The following is a 23,644-nucleotide window of genomic DNA, read 5'->3' on the forward strand; positions in this document are numbered from 1 at the left end:
CACAGGAGATGGCCCAGCGAAGACAGAGGCGGAAAGTGGGCCGAGGCAGCTACCAGCCAAGGGCGCCCGGACCCCGGCGGGCGCCCGCAGGGCTGAGGAGGCTGGAAGGTTCCTCCCGGACCCTCGGAGGGAGCGCGGCCCGCGGACACCTCGGCTTCAGACGTCAGAATCGGGACAGCACACGTCTCTGTTGTTTTAAGCAACCAGTCCGTGGTCAATTTTATGGCTGCCCTCGCAGTGGATACACCATCGCTGAGGTGGGCCTACCCCGGCCCTGCCCGCCCTCCTCCCCCACCGCCGAGGACCCCCGGAGGGACTGTCCAGGCGGCACGAAACTCGGCCGCGCAGTCAGGGGGGTTTCCTCCAGCCAGCATCCTCCGCCAGCCGACATCCCTCCCTTCTGCCTCCTCTGGGGACGAGGCCCTCTGTCCTCTGCGGGAGGATAACTAGCGTCCACGGAGCGCTGGGCGGCGACGGGCAAACGCGGTCCGGCGGAGGCGGAGTGCGCGCGGGCCGCCCTACAGCTTCATGCCGCTCCGGCGCCTCGAGTCCTTGCGGGCGATGGGGCTGAAGCTCACGATCTCCTTGTAGATGTGCTCTGAGGGAGGAGGGCGGGGCGGGCTGAGGGAGGAGGGCCGTCCCTGCCCGGGAGGAGGACACGGCGGAGACAGGGTGGAGCGGGGCCGCGGTGTGGGCTCCAGGGGCGGAGGGGGCCGGGGGGCCAAGGCTAAGAGGAGGGAGCGGCCCGGTCTTACCCTTCCATTCGTCCACGGTGAGCTTCTCGTGCTCTAAGGAGTCATCGAATTTCTGGGCCTCCGTCTCCTCCTCGGGGTCCCGGAAGGGTTCGAAGAAGGGGTGGGCGAGGGCCTGCGCGGCCGTCACGCGCTTGTCCACGTCCAGCTCCAGCATCTTCTCCAGCAGGTCCGTGGCTGCGGGAGAGAGGCGCCTCGCACCGGGCCTGGGGGAGGCCAACACCGCCCCCCACCTCCTCCGGACAGGTGCAGAGGCCGCCGGCTCACCCTGCGGGCTGGCGCCGGGGAAGAGCTGAGAGAAGTCCTTCTTGGGGCTCTGGGGCAGCGACTGGATGTAGGCTTTGGCCTGAAGACAGAGGAGCACTGAGTGGTCTGGTCAGCCCCCGCGCTCAGGCCCGGGAGGGGGAGGAGGGGGGGAGCGGAGTCTGGAGAGCAACAGGCTGAGGGCTCCGGTCAGTCCACAGTGGATGGAGGCAAAGCACCTGCCCCCTCAGAGGGAGCCAGGGAAGCCCTCCCCTCCCTTTCCCTCCCGTCCCCTCCAAAGGCTGCCCCGCCTGCCCCGCCTGCCCTCTGCCCCCTGCCCCGCCGCCCGGCCACTGCCACTCACCGCTTTGTCCTTCAGCTTCTGCACGAACTCTGCCCCCGGCACCCCGGTCACCTTCAGGATCTGGGTCAGCTGGTCCAGGTCTGGCAGCAGGTTAAGGCTCAGCCTCACTCGCTTTTGGCGGATCGGGAGCTGCCCTCCCCAGCGGCCGTCAGCACCCCCTCCCGGCCCTGCAGCGGCCTCCCCCCGCCCCCCCCAGGCGCCTTCCCGCCTCCTCCTGCTTGGGGGGAGGTTCGGAGGTTCTGCTCCGGACACAGGTCTCTGGAAGGCCCCCCAGCCACCCCCATACCCCGCCCCCAGCCCCCAGCGGGGCCAGGGTGAGGGCCCTCCCTCCCCCAAGTGCTGCTGGCTTCCTGCTCTGCCCTCACCCACTCGGTCACGCTCACAGGTCCCTGCCGCCTCCCACCCTCACCCCCTGCGCTGGCAGGCAGACCGGCCCCTCACCCACGCCTGCAGGCACACGGCCCACAGCGAGCGTGTGGGGCCCACGCGTGAAGTGTGTCCTGCGTGGTGGAGGAGACACGGGGGCTGCCACTCACTGTGTGCCCACCTGTTCTAAAGACTGTACTACAGTGAGCAGCGTCCCTTTCCCTATAAGAACAAACAGACTTGCCGAAACCGGTTTGGCTCAGTGGACAGAGCGTCGGTCTGCGGACTGAAAGGTCCCAGGTTCGATTCCGGTTGGGGGCATGTGCCTTGGTTGCGGGCACATCCCCAGTGGGAGGTGCACAGGAGGCAGCTGATCGATGTTTCTCTCTCATCGATGTTTCTAGCTCTCTATCCCCCTCTCTTCCTCTCTGTAAAAAATCAATAAAATATATTTTTTTAAAAAAAGAAGAACAAACAGACTAAGAAGGCGTCTGAGGAAGGGAGGGCCCCTGGCTGGACGCTGGCTTCCCGGCAAAGGATACAGTCTTTCCCCTTGAACAGCGTCTTCCCCGTCAGCATCTCCGCCATGATGCAGCCCACCGACCAGATGTCCACTGCCGGGGGGGAGGGGGTGTCACCGGGCGCCGGCCACGCCACGGGCAGCCACCCAGAGGGGCCAGACGGCCTGGGGGGCTGCGGGGGTCCCCGCCAGCCCAGGCCCCGCCCGGCCGGGAGCACTGACCGGTGTGGTTGTAGTGCATCCAGCTGAGGATCACCTCGGGCGCCCGGTACCAGCGCGTCACCACGTAGCCGGTCATCTCGGCGTCCAGGTGCCGCGCCAGCCCGAAGTCCAAGATCTACGACGGGGAACGGGAGGGCGCTCGCTGAGGAGGGAGGCTCTTGGAGCAGCTTGGGGGGGGGGGGGGCTTCTGCGGGAGGGGGGTCCATCCCCCACTCCCTCCCGCCCCGGCCGGCCCCGCCCGGGCCCTCACCTTCAGCTCGCAGTCCTCGTTCACAGCGAGGTTGCCCGGCTTCAGGTCCTGGAGGAGAGGACGGGACGAGCACCAGGCGACAGGCCGATGGGAGCGTGTCCCGTGGCCAGGCCCAGCGTGCGGCCTCCCCACACGCCCCACGGGGGTCACCCTCCCTGTGTGCACAGGAGGCCCAGGCCGCAGCTCTGAGGCTCCCGGAACACGGGCTCTGCTGGCCCTGCTCACACCACTTCCCCCGAAGGTCCCAGTGCACAGCAGCTCTGCGGAGCAGGGCTCCTAGGCCGAGGCTGGGCCTGAAAGCCCACCGCCCGTGTCCCCGGGACCATGCCCGCCCTCCCCTCCCCCCTCCCGGCTGTGGGGAGCCCAGGGCGGGGGCGGGAGCGTCTCGGACTCAGCACTCACCCTGTGGATGACCCCGGCCGAGTGGATGTACTGTGGGGGAGGGAGGGGAGAGCAGGGTGGGTCCGTGCGCTGCTTCACACCAGGCTCCTCATCAGCTCAGAACCCGCCCGCCCCACAGGCCCGGCCCCCTGACCCTCAGGGCCCACCCCTCTGCCCGCCATCCTGCAGTGCCCACCCACCTTCAGGCCCTTGAGCATCTGGTACACCAGGTACTGGATCTTGTCCTCGCTGAACTCCATGCCCATGATCTTCTGCAGGTCCGTCTGCATGAATGGCATCACCAGGTAGCTGCAAGGCACAAGGGATTCATGGATCCTCCGAGTCTCACCCAGCCCCGGTCTGAGCTCATAGGAGGGGGAGGGGCTGGGACAAAACGGGGCCCAAGCGATGCCCTCCAGAACCGCCCAACCACAGCCAGCCAGCCAGCTCCCCACACTCCCCACCCCCCACCCCACGGGCCTCCTGGCTCTGCAGGGGCCGCCCAGCTGGCGGAGCTCAGCGGGAGCATCTCAGCTGGACCGCGCTCAGGAAAGCCAAAGGAAGCTGGTTCCCTCTCTTCCCAGTGCCCTCGCCTCGCCTCCTCTATGCCCCATAGAAGCCAGAGCTGTGCGCTAGAAACTTCTCTCAACATTTCCCTCTGCTTCTGTCCAAACTGTCTCTCTGGTGGAAACCAAGATGGCGGCTTAGGTAAATGCCTAACTGCAGCCTCACACAACAATTTCAAAAATACAACTAAAATACAAAATGGACATTACCCAGAACTACAGGAAAGTTGACTGACTGGAAATTCTACAACTAGAAGGAAAGAGAAAATCGGAAGGAAAATCAGAGGAGCTGCAAAAGCCTAAGGTATGGAGACACGCTGCGCGTGGGGAGAGGACGGAGCCGGAGAGGAGGGGGAGGCTGAGTGCCTGGCTGGCGTTCCCTAGCGGGAAGGAGATAAAAGCTCCGGACTGTGCTGAACCCCAGATCCGACAGCGCTGGACCCCAGTTCTGGGTAAGACCCTGGGGACCCAGACACATACAGAGGGAGTCTGGGCTGTAAGGCAGAAACCCAGGGGAGCGGCGAAAGGCAGTCCCGGAGGCGCGCACATTACGCAGAGGACGGACTGTTGACTCTGCTGTTAGATTGCCCTAGCGGGAAAGAGACAAAAACTCCAGACTGCTCTGAACCCCACTTCCAGCCCCACTTCCAACTGAACTGAACCCCAGTTCCGGGCTCATTGGGGGAGAGCCTAGACTGTTTGGTAGCGGGCGAAACTCGAGAGCACCTTTCTCTCAGAGGTGCTTGCAGCGAGTACCAAAGGACACTGAGGAACACTGAGACTCAGGAGCCTCATAGGGTGGGGCTGAGGGGAAGCCAAGGCTCTAGGCTCCACCCTGAAACTCCGCCCCATCCAAGCTGAGCACAGAAACTTTTGCAATTTTCCAAGTCTAGTCAAATAAGGCTGTCTCCTGGCATTGACACAGCTGATCCTCACAGCCAATTGGCCTGGAGGTCAGTTCCTCCCAGTGATACCAACAACAATCAAGACTTAACTACAACAAGGCTGTACACACAGTCCACAATAGGGGGCACCAAGAGTGTCCACCTCAGGTAACTGGGAGACTGAACCACTGAACCATATAGGACACCTTAGCACACAAAGTCACCTACCAACTCAGGGAAGCTGTGAAAATGCCAAGACAAGGAAACAGATCACAAAGGAAAGAAATGGAGGACAAAAAGAGACTGGATATAGAATTCAAAACCACTCTTATAAGGTTTCTCAAGAATTTCCTAGAAAAGGCCAATAAGATAAATGAGACCTATGAGGATATGAAAAGGGATCAACTAGAATTAATAAGGGATCAACTAGAAATAAAAAATACATTATTTGAAAGAGAAAACATTATTCAGAGTCCTAAAAACAGAATGGAAGATTGCAAGAATCAAGCCAAAGATTTGGAACATAAAGAGCCAGAAGACACTCCTCCGCAGAAGCAAGAAGACAAGAGAATCCAGAAAGTTGAAGATAATGTAAGAAACCTCTGGGACAACTTCAAGCGAACCAACATCAGAATTATGGGGGTCCCAGAAAATGAGAGAGAGCAAGATACCGAAAACATACTGAAAGAAATAGTGACAGAAAACTTCCCCCACCTGGTGAAAGAATTAGACTTACAAGTCCAGGAAGCGCACAGAACCCCAAACAAAAGGAATCCAAAGAGGACCACACCAACACACATCATAATTAAAATTCCAAGAGCAAAAGACAAAGAGAGAATATTAAAAGCAGCAAGAAAAAAGCAGGTAGTTACCCATAAAGGAGCACCTATACGATTGTCAGCTGATTTCTCAACAGAAACCATGCAGGCCAGACGGGAATGGCAAGAAATATTCAAGGTGATGAATAGCAAGAACCTACAGCCAAAAATATTATACTCTACCCAGCAAAGCTATCACTCAGAATTGAAGGCCAGATAAAGAGCTTCACAAATAAAAAAAGCTAAAGGAGTTCATCACCGCCAAACCAGAATTATATAAATTGCGGAAAAGGAAGAAAATAAAGATAAAAGTTATGAACAACAAATACGTAACTATCAACAAGTGAATCTAAAAACCAAGGGAATTAAAAAATCTGATGAACAATATTAACTGTTGAATATAATAGAATCAGAGGTATGGAAGGGGAGTGAACTGACGATTCTTGGGGAAAAGGGGAGAGGAGGATGTGGGAAGAGACTGAACATAAACTGTGCACCTATGGATGAGGACAATGGGGGGTGGGGAAAGGGCAGAGGGTGGGGTGGGAACCTGGTGGAGAGGAGCAATGAAGGGGGGGGAAAGAAGGGACATTTGTAATAATATGAACAATAAATATTTATTAAAAAAAAAAAAGTCTCTCTGCCAGAGGTCACGCCTGGCTGAGATGGCTCTAGGAACAACCAAAAGGTCTCCCCGCCAAGAAGGAAACAAGAAAACAATTCCCAGGAGGGCGGAAGAAGGAAGGAGGAGGTGGCTAAGCGCTGCACCCTCTTAAGGAATTGCAAAACAGATCGAGGTCAGCAAAATGCAACTGTTCTCCGTAGCAACAGCAAAGTCCAGAACAAAAAATGATACAGACTGAAGAAGGAACATTAAGGGGGGGAGGCCACCTGCTGAACCTGTGACCTTCTGCAGCCTCTACCCGACCACACCCTCCCCTGCTGGCCCTGCTCCTCACAGCCCCTCCCGCCTGGGTCCTTCCCTTCCAGGAGACCCTGTTCCTCCTTCTGGGCCCACAAACGTGCTGAAGTCTCACCGTGCCAGAACTACCTTCCTGTGGCCCTGTTTCTTAAATAACTGCCCGTTCTCTCCCCTTCTCTCCCCCCAAACTTCTACACAGAGTGGTCCATGCCTCCTGACCCCACTGCCTTCAACCCCAGGCCTCCCACAAGCTGGCGTCTGCTCTGGCTGCACCACCAAAGCTGCTCTGGTCAAGGTCACTAATATGGCCCGCCTCCCGCCAGCTCCCTCCCTTCCTATTTGACCTTCTGCAGAGTCTGACTGCCTCTCAAGATTCTCTGCCCACCTGCTCTGCCCTGATCAGGTGGCTCAGCGCGTCACCTGCTCATCCTCTGGGACCTCAGCGATGCTACCGTCATCAGCAGCACCGCGCGGGCTCTGTGCCGCCTGTCCTGGGCCTTGGCTGTCACCCATGGGTGATTATTCCAACTCAGATCCCGTTCCTAGCCCAGATCTTTTTACAACTTCTGAGTAAACACTTAACCATTCACAGATTCTTCAAAAGTAAAGTGTCCAAAATGGAGTTCAGTATCTTTCTCCCACTATCTGTTCCTCCTCCACCTTGGATTCCAAGCGGGAATGTGGCACGCCCCGACCTATGCAGCCCTCCCAGCTCCGGTCTGCTCTCCGCACCCATCACCTCTCCTCTGTAGATCAAGGTCTGGGTCTTGAACTCACCCTCCAGTTCCCCCCTCCTGGAGCAGCTCCTTCACCCTTTCCTGCTGCCACCAGAGTACATCCCCCAAATCTGGTCTCACCCCCTGTTCAAAACCTCCATGGACAGTTTTCACTAAGAAAACTATCCTGTTTTCTTAACCTGTAGGGTTAATTCTAAGAAAACAGGACAGACGCATGCAAAAAAGACAGAAGGAAGGAAGGGAGGAAGAAAGGAAGGAAGAAAGGAGGAAAGAAAGAACTAGGTCACATTCTTACACCATATACAAGAATAACTCCAAATGATTAAAAACTTAAATGTAAGTTCTGAAACCATAAAACTCTTACAAGAAAACATAAGCAGCAAATTCTCTGACACTGCACTTAGTATTTGAACTATATATCTCAGGTTCATATATTGGAATCCAAGGTGGAGGAAGAACAGGTCTTAGGAGAAAGATACTGAACTCCACTTTGGACACTTTACTTTCGAAGAACCTGTAAACAGTCAAGTGATTACTCAGAAGTTGCAAATAAATCTGGACTACCTGGGAAGAGGCACAAAAAAATGAGACTACATCAAACTAAAAAGTTTTGCACAGCAAAGGAAACCGACAAAATTGAAAGACAACCTACTGAATAGGAAAAGATATTCACCAATGATACATGCAATATGGGGTTAATATCTAAAATATATAAAGAATTCGTATAATTTAACACCATAAAAACAAACAACGCAATTTAAAAATGGGCAGAGGTCTTGAATAGACACTTCTCCAAAGAGGACATACAAATGGCCAAGAGACATCTGAAAAGATGCTCTATGTCACTAATCACCAGAGAAATGCAAGTTAAAACCACCATGAGACACACCTCACGCCTGTCAGAAAGGCCACCACCAATAAGCCAACCAACAGCAAGTGCTGGTGAGGATGTGGGGAAATAGGAACCTCATGCACTGGGGGAGAGGGGTGTTGCAAACGGTACAGCCACTATGGAAAACAGTATGTTTAAAAATATAACTAACTACCTTATGACCCAGCAATTACACTTCTGGGTTTTTATCCAGAGAAATCCAAAACACGAATTCAAGAAGATCTATGCACCCCTGTGTTCACTGCAGACTGTTTACAATGGCCAAGATGCGGAAACAGCCTAAGTGCCCATCAACAGAGGACCGGATGAAGAGGCTGTGGTGCATATATACAATGGAATATTACTCTGCCATAAAAAAGAACAAAACCTTGCCATTGTGATAACATGATGAACCTAGAGAGTATTATGCTAAGTGAAATAAGTCAAACAGAGAAAGACACGTACCATATGATTTCACTAAATAACAACAAAGACTCAGAGATACAGAGAATAGACTGATGGTTGCCTGAGGGGAAGGGGGTTGGGGAGCTGGGTGAAAGAGGTGAAGGGAGTAAAAAGCACAAATTGGTAGTTACAAAATAGTTACGGGGATGTAAGGTACAGTATAGGAAATCCTATATAATAAAAGGCTAATATGCAAATCGACCAGAGGAATGACCAATTGTTATGACACACACAATGACCACCAGGGGCAGACACTCAACGCAGGAGCTGTTCCCCGTTGGTCAATGTGCTCCCATAGGGGGAGTGCCTCTCAGCCAGAACCGGGCTTATGGCTGGCAAGCACAGCAGCAGTGGGGGAGCGTCTTAGCACTCTGTGGCAGAGCTAAGGACCCCTCAGGGGACCCTAGACTCTGAGAGGGCCAGGCCAGGCTGAGGGGCCCGCCCCAGGGCACAAATGTGGTGACCAGTCCTCTAGTACAGTTGATAATATTGCAATAATTGTGTATGGTGCCAGATGGGTACTGGAAATATCGGGGGTTGGGGGGAGGGAGCACTTTGTGAGGTTGATGATTAGCTGACCACTATGCTGTACACCTGAAACTAATACAAAATAATACTGAATATAAATTATATTTGAAAATTAAAAATTGTTTAAAGATATAATGTTACCTGCTTCAACAAACACCCACTCCACTCAAAATTACTGTATTACATTCACAACAAAAGCATGCTAGCAAAGAGGTTTTCAGAACATTTGAAACAGGACTGGGGGGGGGGGGGGCGGGGGGGAAATCCTAAGGTTTCTAAATTTTAAGCCAGCCACTGCACTAGCCAAACCAGGCGTTTAGCAACGAAATGTTTCGGTTCTGTGTAACTGTCAACCCCATTAGCCAAGGCAGCCGGCTTCCTGACCCTTGCTTCATGCTGGAAGGAGCCTCAAGGCCAGATCCGTACCTGGGCCCCTGGGGAATGCCCAGGGAGCTGGTGCCAACCCTGTGAGCACAGGCAGAGGTATCTTGGTGGTGTTAAAGCTGAGTAACAAGCAAAGCAGCTGGCAGACAGCTCCTGCCAAGCACGCACCAGAGCCCCTCCCACCCCTTCCTGCCCGCCCTCCCCTCCGCCCTGGGCTGGAGGATCTCTCCGGAGAGAACCACCCTCCACCGCAGGCGGGAATGCCGGCAGGAAGCCCCCACCCCAACGCGCTCCCCCGTGGGAGTAAGCACTGCCGTTCCCGGGCCGACAGCCACTCACAAGTCATGGAAGCTGCGCAGGGAGGAGGCCGGGGTGAACACGTCCAGGAGCCCGATGACCTGGGGAGAAGGTGCCAGTGAGGGCCGGGCGGCGCTGAGGCCTCGCCACACCGGAGTCCCCCAAACCCCGCCCCTCCCCCACTCAGGCCTAGCCACGCCTGGGACCATCCGCCCTTTCCTAACAGGAGGCAGGTTCCCAGGGTCCCGGGGAGCAGCTAAGGGGTGGAGGCGGAAGAGGAATCCCTTAACTGGGGGTGAGCCCAGCGATGGAGAGTCAGGCTGGGGAGGCGGGAGGGGGACACTCCTATGCTCACTGCCTCCAAGTGTGCTGTTCCGGGCAAGCAGCACAAAACCACTCTCCCGCCGAGCAGGGACCCACCAAGGCGGAGGGAATCGGGGAGGAACAGGGAAGGGCCCTCCAGCCAGCAGGCTCCCTGCCCTTGGCCTGGGGTCTCCTGCCACTTCGACTCTGGCCTCCAAAGGGCTAGTTGGGAGCCAAGGGCAAGATCACCCCTGGCTGGAGGCCGAGGGGAGGCTGCTGAGGAGCAATGGGGCTGAATGTTGTTTGAAATGCTTGCTTTCCAACCTACGTGTCCCAGAGCAAAGCCTGGCTGTCAGACCCAAGGCTGGGTCGCCCGTTTTCTAGCTGTTTCTGTCAGATAGGACAGTCCGATGCACTGAGGCCTGGAGCCAGGCTGCCCGCATTCAAATCCCAGCTCTGCCACTGACTAACCACACAACCTGTGCGTCTTTCCTGCCTCAGTTTCCCCATCTGTACATGAAAGTTAACAGTACATATCTCAGGTGCTTCTGTTAGGATTAAACAAGCTGGTTTAGGCCAGTGGTCGGCAAACTGCGGCTCATGAGCCACCTATGCAGCTGGCGAGCCGAGGTTTGCTGCTCTGTTGACTAATGAGTTTGCCGACCACTGTCATATGCCACCCTTTACCTCTTTGCACACAGAATGCCACAACCGCCTCATCCTCACAGCTTCCAACACACGGCACCATGTAGTCTGGCAGAAACTCATTCGTGAACAGAGCGGCAAACCGCGGCTGGAGAGCTGCATGTGGCTCTGGAGCCGCAGTCTGCGGACCACTGGTTTAGGCAAAGCTCTTAGAATGGTATGTCCCCGGGTTACGTCGGATATCCGCTCTGCCGCGGGGGGGAGGTGACCGCGGACTGCCTGTGCTGCTCGCCTATTGTTATCAGGCCACACACACAAACATGCACCTGGAGCCTGGCCCAGCTCTGGGACCTGGACCACATTACAAAGTTCCTCTGGGCCGTGTCCTCCCCACAGGGAGGCTGTGGGCTGCACCTCAAGAGGTCGCTCTGCTGCACCGCCACACCCCCTCTGCACCCTCCTGGGAGGCAGGCAGGGCAGGCCCTGCACCTCATCTCCATAAAGAGCTGAGTGCCCGGACCAGGGGGCAGGAGGACGTCCCCTTCCCCGGGCGCTGTCCTGAGCTCTGGCGCCCTGGGCGCTCCCAGCACGGGGCAGGTCGGCCTCGGGTGGGCTCCCCGCCCCCCCAGGCCCCCCGCACCCCGGCCTGGCCTACGTTCTCATGCTGCATGTGCTTCAGCAGCAGCAGCTCCCGGTAGGCCCTCTTGGCGAAGATCTCGGACTGGAAGGGCCGGCTCAGCTTCTTGATGGCCACCTTCTCCCCTGACCGCTTGTCGATGGCGGAGCTGCGGGCACAGGAGGTCAGCAGGCGGCACTTCTCCCCGGGTAGCGCCACCTGATCCTGGGGGTGCCTCCCGGGCCATCCTCGCCCCATCCCGCCGCTCCATCCCTTCCCCTCTCCCCCCGCCGCGGGCCAGCCTAGGAGCCGGGTTGCGGGGCTGCAGGGTGAGGGGATGGCGCCGGGGGCGGGGCCGGGGAGGGCGCCCGCAGACAGACCCCGGGGTCAGAGCCAGGACCGGCCGCGGGAGCCGCACCGTCCCCTCGGCAAGTCACTTCTCCTTCCTCGGGTCTCAGCGCCCGTCCGTAACCAGGGGGGTGCACCCGGAAGAACGCGGGGGTCCCCTGTAACTCCCAGTCCTGGGGAGCCAGACTCAGTCCCGGTTCCACCCACAGCGCCCCACACGCAGGGGAGATCGCCCACCCTCCACCTCGCCCCCGGCCCCCCGACCTGGCCCAGGACCCGCCCGAAGGGCCCTCCGGCCGCGGGGCGCCGGGCCGGAGTCCGGGTGAGGCGCGCGGCCCGGGAGCCCAGCCGGGAGGGGAGGCGGGTCCGGGGGCGCAAAGAGGAGCCTCGGCCCGGCCGGGAGGGCCCCCCGGGTCCTGGGCCCGAGCGCCCCACGTCGGACCGCCCCGATGTCCCCCCCACCCGCGGCCCCGCCGCCGGCTCACCACACGGCGCCGTACGCGCCGCTGCCGACGTGCGCCGGGGACAGGTAGGTCCGGGGCAGCTCCCAGGCGGTCTTGTTGACGTCCAGCTTGTAGAAGCCCTTCCTCCTCGTGAGGCTCATCCCGCGCTCCCTGCACCGTCTCCGAGGCCCGCGCGGCTGTGTGCGCCCCGGGCCCCCGCCGGCCCCTCCCGCCCGGCCGCGCCCCCTGCGCCCGCTCCGCCCCCGGGAGGCGGGGCCCGCGGCGGCCCCACCTGCGGCGCCCAGGTGCCCGCCGCCCGCCCGGGCCTGCCCCTGGCCCAGGTGCCCGCCGCCCCGGCCTGCCCATGGCCCATGGCCCACGGCCCAGAGCCCGCAGCCCGCGGCCCGGCGGCAGGTCCGGCCGCCGGGGCCAGCGCGGGGCGGCGCTCCCGGACCTGGGTCCTCCCAGCTCTCTGCAGTCTGGACTCGGCGGGAAGATCTCTCCGTGAAATTGAAGCCAGTTTTGGAAAAACAAAACTAAACCTCAAGATCCATTGATTACGGAATGTTTCAAACATTCAGAAATAGGCTAAACGGCCTGGTGCTTCTCACACTTGACTGTGAACACGAACCCCCTGGGAATTGTATTTTATTAAAAGACAGCTTCTGCCGAAACTGGTTTGGCTCAGTTGATATAGAGCATCAGCCTGCGTACTGAAAGGTCCCAGGTTCGATTCCAGCCAAGGGCATGTGCCTTGGTTGCGGGCACATCCCCAGTGGGGGGATAGGGTGTGTGCAGGAATCAGTTGATGTTTCTCTTTCATCGATGTTTCTAACTTTCTATCCTTCTCCCTTCCTCTCTGTAAAAAATCAATAAAATATATATTTTTAAAGAATAATAAAAGACAGCTTCTGATGCAGGCGGTCTGCGGTGGAGCCGATTCTGCACTTCTCACCAGCTCCAGGCTCAGAGGGTCTCTGGGCCACAGAGACAGTGAGGTTCCACACCCAAGCCCTCAGCTCAGCAGTTACACCCGCTCCTTGTCACTTTATCCCCTCTACATCCCTCCGCCCTCATTATTTTGAAGCAAAATCAGGTATCATCATTTCATAAATATTTTTGAGTCTCTAAAACAGTGGTCGGCAAACTGCGGCTCTCGAGCCACATGTGGCTTTTTGGCCCCTTCATGGGTGGCTCTTCCACAAAATACCACGGCCTGGGCGAGTCTATTTTGAAGAAGCGGCGTTAGAAGAAGTTTACGTTTAAGAAATGTGGCTCTCAAAAGACATTTCAATCGTTGTCCTGTTGATATTTGGCTCTGAGGACTAATGAGTTTGCCAACCACTGCTCTAAAAGATGAGGGTTATTTTGAAATAATAACACAAGATCCTTTTTACACCTAAAAGCTGTAACAGAAATTCTCTGATAAGCAGCTACCCAGTCCCGGTTGAATGTTTGAAGTTTTTGCTCGCCTCCTAATGGCCCAGCGAGCAACGCCACGCTCAGGGCCTCCGCCGCCTGTGTCTGGTGGCTTGTGCGGCCTGGAGAGAACTCTGTGCTCAACCCAAGTCACAGCGGCCTGCCCGCCGGCCGGCCCAGTGGTGGAACATCAACCTGTGCACCAGGAAGTCACACTTCCGTTCCCTATCGGGGCACTTGCCCGGGTTGCAGGCTTGATCCCCAGTAGGGGGCGTGCAGGAGGCAGCCGATGAATGATTCTCTCTAATAGTTGCTGTGTCTACCTCTCTCTCCCTCCCCCTTCCTCTGTGAAATAAATAAAAATATATTTTAAATAAATCACAGAGGCCTCCCAGGAACAGGGGGCAGAGAATGACTACTCGAAGTCGGATGCGCAGCCCGACTTGTCCAAGCCCTGGCCGGCCTGGAAATGGGGCTGAGGAAGGGGTGGGCACCACTTTGTCAAACAGAGAGAAGGTGGCTTGAGGGAGGAGAGGGACCTGCCCTTGGAGGACCTGCCCCAAGGAGGCCTCACACCTGGTGCCGCAGCCCTGCTCCGAAGTCCCAGAGTGGCACAGTCCAGAGGGCATTGTGGGGAGGGGCACAGGGCTCCCACAGAAATACCCAGCAGGCAGTGCAGGCAGGGAATCAAAAGAAATTTCGGTCATTGTACTGTTGATATTTGGCTCTGTTGACTAATGAGTTCGCAGAATGTTTGTATCTGGCACACAGTAGGATATAAAAATCATGGAGAAAGAATGGAAGAGTCAGTCCATTAGAAGTTAAAAAATGTTTATTTAATGAACACTAGTGCTTGCCATTTGCCAGTCATTACTCTAGGTGTTTTACACACACGGCTCCCTCCATCCTGGTGAGAGGCCTGTGAGTCAGTACTGTTGTTATCCTCATTCTACAGGTGACGAACCTGATGCACAGAGAGGTTAAGTAACTTGCTGAAGGTCACACAGCTGGTAAGGGCAGAGCTGGGCTGAATAAGCTGGCACTGGGTCCAGGCTCTGGGCCCCGGGGCTGTGTGTGTGCCTGAGCTGAGAGGCTTTGCTCCTCGAAGGGAGCAGCCTGTGTGTGAAGTCATCGGCCTTTGCACATCCTGAGGCCTTCTCTGCTGCCCAAACACACATGTCTCCTCAGCACGTCCTGTCCTGACATACGCCCACCCACCTCCCTCCCACCCCTGACGCTGGCCCTGAGACCTGTGGCGGGAAAAGGGAAGGCTCGGGTGCCTGGAGGACTGGAGAGGTTCAGAACATCGGGGTGGAAGGCACCCCAGTTCTCAAGTTGGAGCAGACACCTGGGGGCCAGTGTGTAGGACTGGGCGCAGACAGGAGAGAACTCTCTGGAGACTTGGTTTCCTTCCGGGCTGAGGATCCGGATCTGCAGGGTAGGGGCGGGCTTGCAAACCTGGGTGGCAGCAGCGGGCCCAGAAGGTGAGGAATATCGGGGAGTGCTCATTGCCCCAGTGGGTGCAATCCTGCGAGGGCACAGCGGCCGCAGGCTGTGGCTCCGCGGCCTCTTAGGCAATGGTCAGGAAGTGACTCAGGCGCAGGCGCTGACACTGACCCCACCTCGGCCTCCGCTGGCCGACGTCTGCTCAGCAGCTGAGGGGAGGCCCCTGAGGCTGTCCTGGTGTGGATGTGGTGTCCCTCTGCCTCCCCCCCCCCCCCCCCCCCCCCCCCCCCCGGCCCCGGGGACTCTCCTTCCACGGCCCCTGGGCCTCCTTTTTCTCTGAGCTCTGACCCTCCGCTCTGCCTGCCTTCCCGACATCGGCAGGGTTTGTAGTGTTGGTTTCTGCCCTGTGAATGCCCAGGCCAGGCGGCAGGAAAGCAGCTTGGGAAGGAGCTCCATCCGGGCTGTTATGCAGCTGGGTGACAGGCAAAGCTCCACCCCTCTGAGTCCAGTGCCGCCGCCCCCCCCCCCCCCCAAACAGAAATGAGGGCCAAGCATGGCACCGAGTCCCGGGATGTATCACTCCAGGTGCAGTGCGGCCGCCACCCGGTGAGGCAGGGACACCCGTGCCTCCTGCCAAAGGTCACCAGGAGCGCACCCGGTGAACCAGCGGGGCGTGTGGCTCAGCGCGCAGCGGGCCCGCGGGCTCAGAGGGCTGGCACTGCAGGGCTGCCCTCTGGAGGGCAGGACAAGGTTTGGGGAGTGATGACTGGCTCCTTGGAACCTGCCGTGTCCCCCTTCTGACCCCCCAGATCCATCTCGTCTCTAACACTGCAGCCTCTCTGTCCCAAACGGCAGGGCCAGCAGCTCAGAGCCTCACCGTGGTTGGCCAGGAGACCTGTACCAACAGAAGTCACGCCCCCCGGGGCCCCTCGGGAAGACACAGCACGGGAGCCCACAGCTCTGGCCCCAACCCAGAGATTCCCATGCTCCTCCTCGACTTTCCAAGCCCCACAGACAGTCAAAATCTCAGGGAGGTCGGGAGCAGCAAGGACAGCCTTGCACGCGGGGACCGCTCGGTGGCTTGTTACGTCAGCTGACCTCACCCGAGGGCATTTTCCATGGATTATTAGAGAGAGTGGAAGGAAGAGGGAGAGACACAGAGAGAAACATTGGTGTGAGAGAGGCACATCGACTGGCTGCCTCCTGTATGCACCCTGACCAGGGCTGGGGGACCTGCAACCAAGGTACGTGCTCTTGACCGGAATCGAACCCAGGACCCTTCAGTCCGTGGATCGATGCTCTATCCACTGAGCCAGACCGGCTAGGGCTCAGTGCCCTCATCGTTATATCCACCTCACAGGGTCATCATGAGGACTAAGAGAGACGGCACAAGATGTGTCCAATTCACGCCTGGCGCAGAGTAGGTGCTCCCTGTTCGCTCCTCCCCAGTGTTGTCCGGCTTTGCCCCCCAACCCAGGCGTGTGTCAGGAAGGTTTCTCAAGAGGAGACTTTTGAGCAACACCTGCGTGGCCGAGCAGTGAGCCCTCGGATCTCTGTGGGGGGGGGGGGGGGGGAAACAGGCGCATTTCCTCCAGACTTCTCCACATCTGACCCAGCCTCCACCTTCCCCCCCCCCTCCCCCCACGCCAGCCAGCCGTCTCTGTAAGTCCCACTGGGACCCAGCTCAGTCACCGAGCCATCCCTCCCAGCACCTCTTCCCTTCTAGGGCCGGGGCCGACTCAGCGCTGAGCAGCACATCCATCCCAAGAACAACATCAGGTCTTCTCACAGGCCCCTCAGCTGCAGGAGCTCCCTCTCCGCTGCCCGGCCCCGCCCTTACCTGTCTGCTCCTGCCCTGGGCGTCAGCACCCCCTGGCGGAGGACAGGGGAAGGGCGGCTCTGCCCTGTGGCCTCACAGCTGCCTTGCGGGGCCCCTGAAGGTAGACGTTTCCCCTTCCCAGGCACACCGCCCTGCCCTCACTCCCCACCCGCCCCTCCACCCCGGGACCCGCATCCCTCCCCCGGCTGCAGGCTGGCCCGTGGTCCACCCCGGGAGATGCGGCCTGGGCCTTCTGTGGGACACGGCTCCGCTCCGACCCTGCGCTGTCCTGTGTGGGACTCCGCGCCCCTTCGCTCCAGTGAGGGCTGGGGGCTGAGGCCAAGGGCAGCTGCTGGCCCCAGCCCGTGCTGGCCCGCCGCCAGGTGCTCAGAAAGCTTAGCGAATGGATGAACCAGAGATTTTACATTTTAGCGGTGACATCTGAGCCGTCTCAGCAGAACCTATGGAGAGAAGCCGGTCCTGGGGCAGGAGTGGCTGGGGGTCCAGGGGAGCCCACGGCAGGCCCGTGTCTGGGGGTGCAGCCGGGAGTGTTCAGCGCCCCAGCTCGTTACAGTCATTAGTCCGGGTGTGGAGCCCCACAGGGTGTGGAGCCCCCCGCTCACCCCGGCCAGGACCCCAGGGCCAGAGACAGGAGAGGAACCGAAGACCTTCTGTCTCTTGTGGGTATGAGGGTGGAGGTGGTGGTGTGGTGGGGGAGGTGGAGGTGGTGGTGGAGGAGGTGGAGGTGGTGGTGGAGGTGGTGGAGGTGGTGGTGGAGGAGGTGGTGGTGGTGGAGGTGGTGGTGGAGGTGGTGGTGGTGGAGGTGGTGGTGGTGGAGGTGGTGGTGGAGGTGGTGGTGGAGGAGGTGGTGGTGGTGGAGGTGGTGGTGGAGGTGGTGGAGGTGGTGGTGGTGGAGGTGGTGGTGGTGGTGGTGGAGGTGGTGGTGGTGGTGGTGGGGTGGTTGGGGGGTGGTGGTGGAGGTGGTGGAGGTGGTGGAGGTGGTGGTGGTTGGGGGGGTGGTGTGGTGGTGGTGGAGGAGGTGGTGGTGGAGGAGGTGGTGGTGGAGGGGGGGTGGTGGTGGTGGTTGTGGTGTGGGTGGTGGTGGTGGCGGTGGTGGGGGTGGTGTGGGTGGGGGTGGCGGTGGTGGTGGTGGTGGAGGTGGGGGGGGAGGTGGTGGAGGAGGTGGTGGTGGTGGAGGTGGTGGTGGTGGTGGTGGTGGAGGTGGTGGTGGTGGAGGTGGTGGTGTGATGGTGGTGGTGGTGGTATGGTGGTTGGGGGTGGTGGTTGGGGGGTGGTGTGGTGGTGGTGGTGGTGTGGTGGTGGTGGAGGAGGTGGTGGTGGTGGAGGTGGTGGTGGTGGTGGTGGTGGAGGTGGTGGTGGTGGTGGTGGTGCTGGTGGTGGGGGTTTGAAGACCAGGTGGTGGAGGTGGTGGTGGTGGTGGTTGGGGGGGGTGGGGGTGGTGGTGGTGGTGCTGGTGGTGGGGGTTTGAAGACCAGGTGGTGAGGCTGAGGAGCAGCAGGGACGATGCTTAGAATCCGGGGACTGTCTGAGCCGTGAGGTCTCTACTTGGCCGGACTGAAGGGTCTGGTCTCTGCTCGGCCCTCGCTCCTGGAGGCCGGCCCGGAGCCGTCTGCCTGTGTGGCTTCCTCAGCCTGGCAGGAGGCCGGGCCGGTGTGTGGCGGAGAGGTTCTGATTAAGAACCAGGGACACAACCCAAATCTGGGGACTTCTGTCCCCAAGAATTTGCACCAAACTTCATACCAAAGCTGGGCCCTCCCTGCCACGGCCTTCCCTGTCCGCTGAGGTTCCACCCGCTGGAATCGCCCTTCCTTCCTGGCCTTTAGAGCTCGGCTCCACCCTCTGCTCTGAGACGAGCGATGGCGTGACCTCCAGACCGGCTCACCCCGGACCTCGGCACTACCCTCCTGCCCCCGTGACTCCGGCGCCCCACACCCGGGCTCTGGTGATGTCCACGCTCTCTGGAGCCTGAGCTCCTGGGAGCCAGCGGAGGGTAGCCGAGGACTGGGGTCCGAGCGGGGCTGTGTGGCCTGAGCAGGTGCATGCCTCCGAGCTTCCTGGTCAGGAACACGGGAGCTCATCGCTCCGCGGAGGAGGATGTGATGACACTGGATTGACGCGGCCGCGGGCACTGTGCGCGGTGCTCCCTCCCGTCCTTCAGGACGGCTCCGATGCCACCTCCTCTGAGAGTCCTCCCCGACTCCACCCCAGGCCCCGCCCACCCGCCATACCAGCCTCACCTCCCTTCAAGCCCTCATACCTGTTTGCCTGTGTATCACCTGCCTACCATCCACTAGGAGGCCAGGTCTGTGCGGGCAGAGGTTTGATACACTACGTCCACCCTGAAACCCCAACGCGGCATCTAGTGACGACTGAATGGCCGGCGCGTAGTGGGGGCTTTATAAATGGAAGCTACTCTTATCACTGTGCACGGGTGGCCCCAACTCCCCTTCGTGCCTGGACCAGTCCCAGCTCCAGCGCCTGCCGACAGCAGGAGCAGGGTCCCGGGGTCGGCCTGCTCCTCCCCTTCTTGTAAACATTCAGCGCCAGGACACAGGGCTCATCCTCGGAGCCCCAGCCCCCCAGGGTCACAGAGACTCAGACCAGAACCGCAGGACCGCCTGCCACGGCAGAGGCCTGGGCCCGCGCCAGCTCTGCCTGAGTGCCGAGTGCCGGAGGGGAGGCCCTGCCTCGCTCGGGCTCCCGTTGGCACAGTTAACAGCACGGACAGAGTGCTCACTGCTCGCCCCAGATCGTCCTGGCGCCTAATGCACATGGAACTCACTCAGTCCTCCTAGGGACCCTGTGAGCTGGGTCGCTCATGGCCTCTACTTCACGCGTGGCAGACTCGAGGCACAGAGAGGTCAGGGGACGTGCCCGGGTCACACAGCTGGTGAACGGCAGAGCCGGACGCGAGCCCAGGCAGTCCGCCCGCACTCAGTGCTCTAACCACTGAGCTCGGCCTCACGGGCAGCACCGGGGAGGCGCCAGCGTGGCCTCAGGAAACCGGACCTGCCGCGGAGGGTGCCGCACACCCATCCTCCTCCCGGTCCCAGCCGGCCTCCCTGAGCAAGGATCTCCCTTCCCGCCCTCCTCCCAATCTGGCAACCGCACCTCCCCTCCTCCCGGAAGGAACCAGCCGGCGGTGTGCGGGGCTGGCCGTGGGGTGGGGAGTCCTAAAGCACCGGGTTTGTGGGTTTCTGCGGCACAAAAGCCCCACCATGGCCAAGTTCAAGGTACGGACCTGGAGTCACCGAGCACAGAGTTCAGAAGAAAATCGGTTCTCAGGAGCCACAGCGAAGGGGCTCCCGCACCCCTGTCCACAGGGTGAATGGGGACTCACTCGGGCACGAGGGCCCGCCAGGCCTCTGGGCCTGCTCCTCCCACCCCCTCCCTTCCTCCTCCTCGCCCCCGTGGGCTTCGGCCCCGGAGGGGGCAGCGTGGGGCGGGTCGGCCGTGACAGGCGCCCGCTCAGAGCCCGCGGACAGGGCTTGCCGGCGGGACCCTGCCGGTCTTGCTCATCAGATCCTCCACGGAGGCTCTGCGCAAACACCCTCCATTCCGGCCTCTCACTGACGTGCCTCCCCATCCCTGTCACCACGCCCGTGCTGAGTGCCACCTGCCTGGAATGCCATTCCTCTGCTTTGCCAAGAAGGAGAGGACCCTGGGACCTACCCTCATGCCCCCTCCAGCCCCCCACTCCTGCAGGACTTGGGGCACAGCAGGTGCTTAGACTCCAGCTGCCAGTGACCTCTCTAACAAAACTGAGCTGCAAGTGTCTGGAGGGCCGGAGTGGCTCATTGCTCTGTCCTCTGTACCTACGTAGCAATGCATCGCAAAGCCGTCAGCGGCTCAACCTGCTTTTGCTGAGCCCTTTGTCAAGACACTGAGGATGCACGGACAGACATCATGTCCCTGTCCCAGAGGCTCAGACCTGGAGGGCGGGGAGCAAAAAGGAACCAGCACACTGCCCCCTGCAGGTGGGAGGGCAAATGGGCCCCGGGCTTCAGAACCGTTTGTTATTGAAACTGTGAAAATGGCCCTAGCTGGTTTGGCTCAGTGGATAGAGCGTCAGCCTGAGGACTGAAGGGTTCTGGGTTCGATTCTGCTCAGGGGCACATGCCTGGGTTGCAAGTCCGATCCCCAGGATGGAGTGTGCAGGAGGCAGCCGATCAATGATTCTCTCTCATCATTGATGTTTCTCTCTCCCTCTCCCTTCCTCTCTGCAATCAATAAAAATATATCTTAGAAAAAACAAACCGTGAAAATGAGCATCTCGTTTATCCTGGTAATTCCAGGGCCACAAGTCAGTCCACGCAACACAGACAAGGGCACGCCCTCACCTTGGCATCATCGGCGGGAAAGCGGCCTTTCCAGCGCCACGGGAAAAGGCAATGGAGCTCGGCCAGTGTGGCTCAGTAGCTGAGCCCTGACCTATGAAGCAGGAAGTCAGGTTCGATTCCCGGTCAGGGCACATGCCCGGGTTGTGGGCTTGATCCCCAATAGGGGATGTGCAGGAGGCAGCCGATCAATGATTCTCTCTCATCATGGATGTTTCTCTCCCTCTCCCTCTCCCTTCCTCTCTGAAATAATTTTTTTTTTAAAAAAAGAGCAGGCTGCTGTTTATTTAATTTTTGGTTTTAGACTGTTTATTTAAAAAAAAAAAAAGTGGAAGAAACGCCAGGGTGGACTGTTCCCGAAGAGGGAGTGGCTGTTCTTCCCACGCTGCCCGTGTCTGCACCTGCCAAGTACCAACCCGCTGTCCTGCACCTTCCCCGTCCGCCCGGAATTCTTTTTTTAAAATATATTTTATAGATTTTTTACAGAGAGGAAGAGAGAGGGATAGAGAGTTAGAAACATCAATGAGAGAGAATCATCGATCAGCTGCCTCTTGCACACCCCACACTGGGGATGTATCTGAAACCAAGGTACATGCCCTTGACTGGAATCGAACCCGGGACCTTTCAGTCTGCAGGCTGACGCTCTATCCACTGAGCCACACCGGTTTCGCCATCCACCCGGAATTCTCGGTGACATCTGCGCACGTTACCCCAGTCTAGCTCGGGTCTCTCACCTCGGCACCAGTGGCATTGGGCCCAGTGATTCTTTGTTTTGGGGGGTGACCTGTGTACTGTAGCAGCACCCCACCCCCAGCTGTGACAATCAGAGGTCTCCACGTTGCCAGCTGTCCCCGGGGGGCACGGACAGCCCTGGGGTTAGCGCCGTCACTGCAGTGCATGTTCTCGCTGCTGCTCAACGTTTCCTCCTGGGAATGAATGAACGTCTCCTCCCGTTGGGGGGGAGGGGGAGGGCGGGTGGTTCCGGCTGTTCTGCAGGCAGATGACACTGATGGGAAGTCCCACGCTCATTTCCTCGAGCCCCAGGGGAGCGAGCGTTTCTGGCGAATAATTAATTACCTGGAAATGGAACGCGGGCTCGGGAGGCGGGCAGCTCCACACCTAAGGGGACCGGGCGTCCTGCTTTTGGCGGGACAGCCCCACTTTGTCCCAATTCTTAACAATTTGTCCCACGGCATTTTTCCAAAACTCGGGACTGTTTTAAAACGCTATGGGATGCAAGACAAATTGTTAAAAATCGAGACTGTCTCGCCAAAATCGGGACATCTGGTCACCTGATGCCAACCTGCTGCGTGTGACGGGTCTGACCGTCTGAGGCGGCACGGCTGTCAGCCTCCCCCTTTGTGGGTCCTGGGCTTGGGGACTCGCCTGCGGACCGCACGCACATCTCCGGGTCCTCTGACGTGGGTGTGGCTGGAGGAGGGGAGCAGTGTGCCCGCTGGCTCCACCACTTACTGACATCGTGGACTGGACAATATTCGCTCGTTTCTGGGAAGTTCACAGATTTTCTAGGGGTGACCCCCCTGTGAGCAGCTGCTGTTTCGGTGGTGGGGTGACGGATGTTACCTGCACTTAACATTTTTCAGGAATAAACAGGTTGTGTGTGTCATGAAAGCATGACAATTGGGAGAAGTGAGGTGGCGATGCCGTGACACCGGCCAGGCCGGCCCACATTCCAGGAGCGCCTGCAGTGGGCACCTGACTCACCTGCAGGCGGGGAGGCGGCGAGGACGGTGTTTCCCAACGGGGAGCAGGCGGGGCGGGCTGGGGCAGACAGCCTCCGATGGGGCCACTCCCCACCACAGCACTTTGTCAGCAGCCATGAGTAGACAGACAGTCACTGCCTGTCACCGGGCAGAGCTGCCACCCGCTGTCCGTCATGCCTGAGCGACGGCCGATGGCGCCCTGAGCGATGGTGCTGGATGCTGCTGCCCACCTCACGGCCGGAAGCAGTGGCTGCGCTGGCAGTCCTGCAGGTGGAGCCTGCCGACCGAGCCGACCAGGTGGAGGTAACACCATGGAGGACACACAGGGCTGGGTCTCCCACGAAAAAATCCTCGTCGGCCGGCCAGGTGAGTGCCAGGGAGGTGGCCCACAGCACGCAGCCCGGAAGCGCCCCAGCAGCCGGCGCCCAGAGCTGTTCCAGGGGAGCCGGGAACATGGCAACAGCTGCTGTTTCCAACTGTCCCCCCACTTAGGAGGCCAACGCCGAGGGCAGGCAAGTTTGCTTTTCACAGCTCCCAGTGCCCACGGAGCAGTGGTCCGGTCTGTGGGACGGCTGAAGGAGGGTGGGAGACACCACTCTGCCTCCCAGCACCCCTCCTTCCCCCTCATGTTTTCATGGGGAGGTGGAGAGGGATGGGGAGCCAGGAGCACTTCTCTGGATCAGGGCCATCGGCCGCCGTCAGAAATCTTTTGATTCTTGTTCCAGTTCAGCCAAGGGTTGTGCATCCAACTTGAACTGCACAGTGAGATGGAGGCAAGAGACTGAGAATCCAGTTGTGATGCTTGCCTCTTCTTAAACCGCGTCTCAGACAGGACAGATCATCTGAGCATGTCTGGTTTCTTCCCTTAGATAATCTTTGCTTCTAAAGATTGTTGACTGCAAAGACAGGAAGCAGAGGACAAGGTGCTTTGCAATGATTAAAAGATGATAGTC

At 59.1% G+C, this 23,644-nt stretch overlaps 1 protein-coding gene across 2 annotated transcripts; it reads right to left on the reverse strand.

The window, feature by feature from the left end:
* Positions 1-394: 394 nt before the first annotated feature.
* On the reverse strand, positions 395-12,162 carry MAPK13 (mitogen-activated protein kinase 13). Of its 2 annotated transcripts, XM_036413409.2 has the most exons (12): positions 11,968-12,156; positions 11,174-11,303; positions 9,613-9,671; positions 3,299-3,407; positions 3,120-3,149; positions 2,718-2,765; positions 2,468-2,582; positions 2,268-2,339; positions 1,360-1,439; positions 1,020-1,098; positions 756-929; positions 395-598 (listed from the first exon to the last, which is right to left on the reverse strand). In XM_036413409.2, the coding sequence occupies exons 1-12, from the start codon at positions 12,084-12,086 to the stop codon at positions 519-521; spliced, it is 1,095 nt and encodes a 364-aa protein (XP_036269302.1). In that variant the 5' UTR covers positions 12,087-12,156; the 3' UTR covers positions 395-518. The 2 variants fall into 2 exon arrangements, with proteins under 2 accessions (XP_036269302.1, XP_045429083.1); XM_045573127.1 differs by lacking the exons at positions 395-598; positions 756-929; positions 1,020-1,098 and adding an exon at positions 1,108-1,269 and having other exon boundaries at positions 1,311-1,439; positions 11,968-12,162.
* Between the last annotated feature and the right edge of the window lie 11,482 nt (positions 12,163-23,644).

Source organism: Pipistrellus kuhlii, unplaced genomic scaffold (genome assembly GCF_014108245.1).
Source record: "Pipistrellus kuhlii isolate mPipKuh1 unplaced genomic scaffold, mPipKuh1.p scaffold_m20_p_5, whole genome shotgun sequence".
NCBI classification, from domain to species: domain Eukaryota; kingdom Metazoa; phylum Chordata; class Mammalia; order Chiroptera; family Vespertilionidae; genus Pipistrellus; species Pipistrellus kuhlii.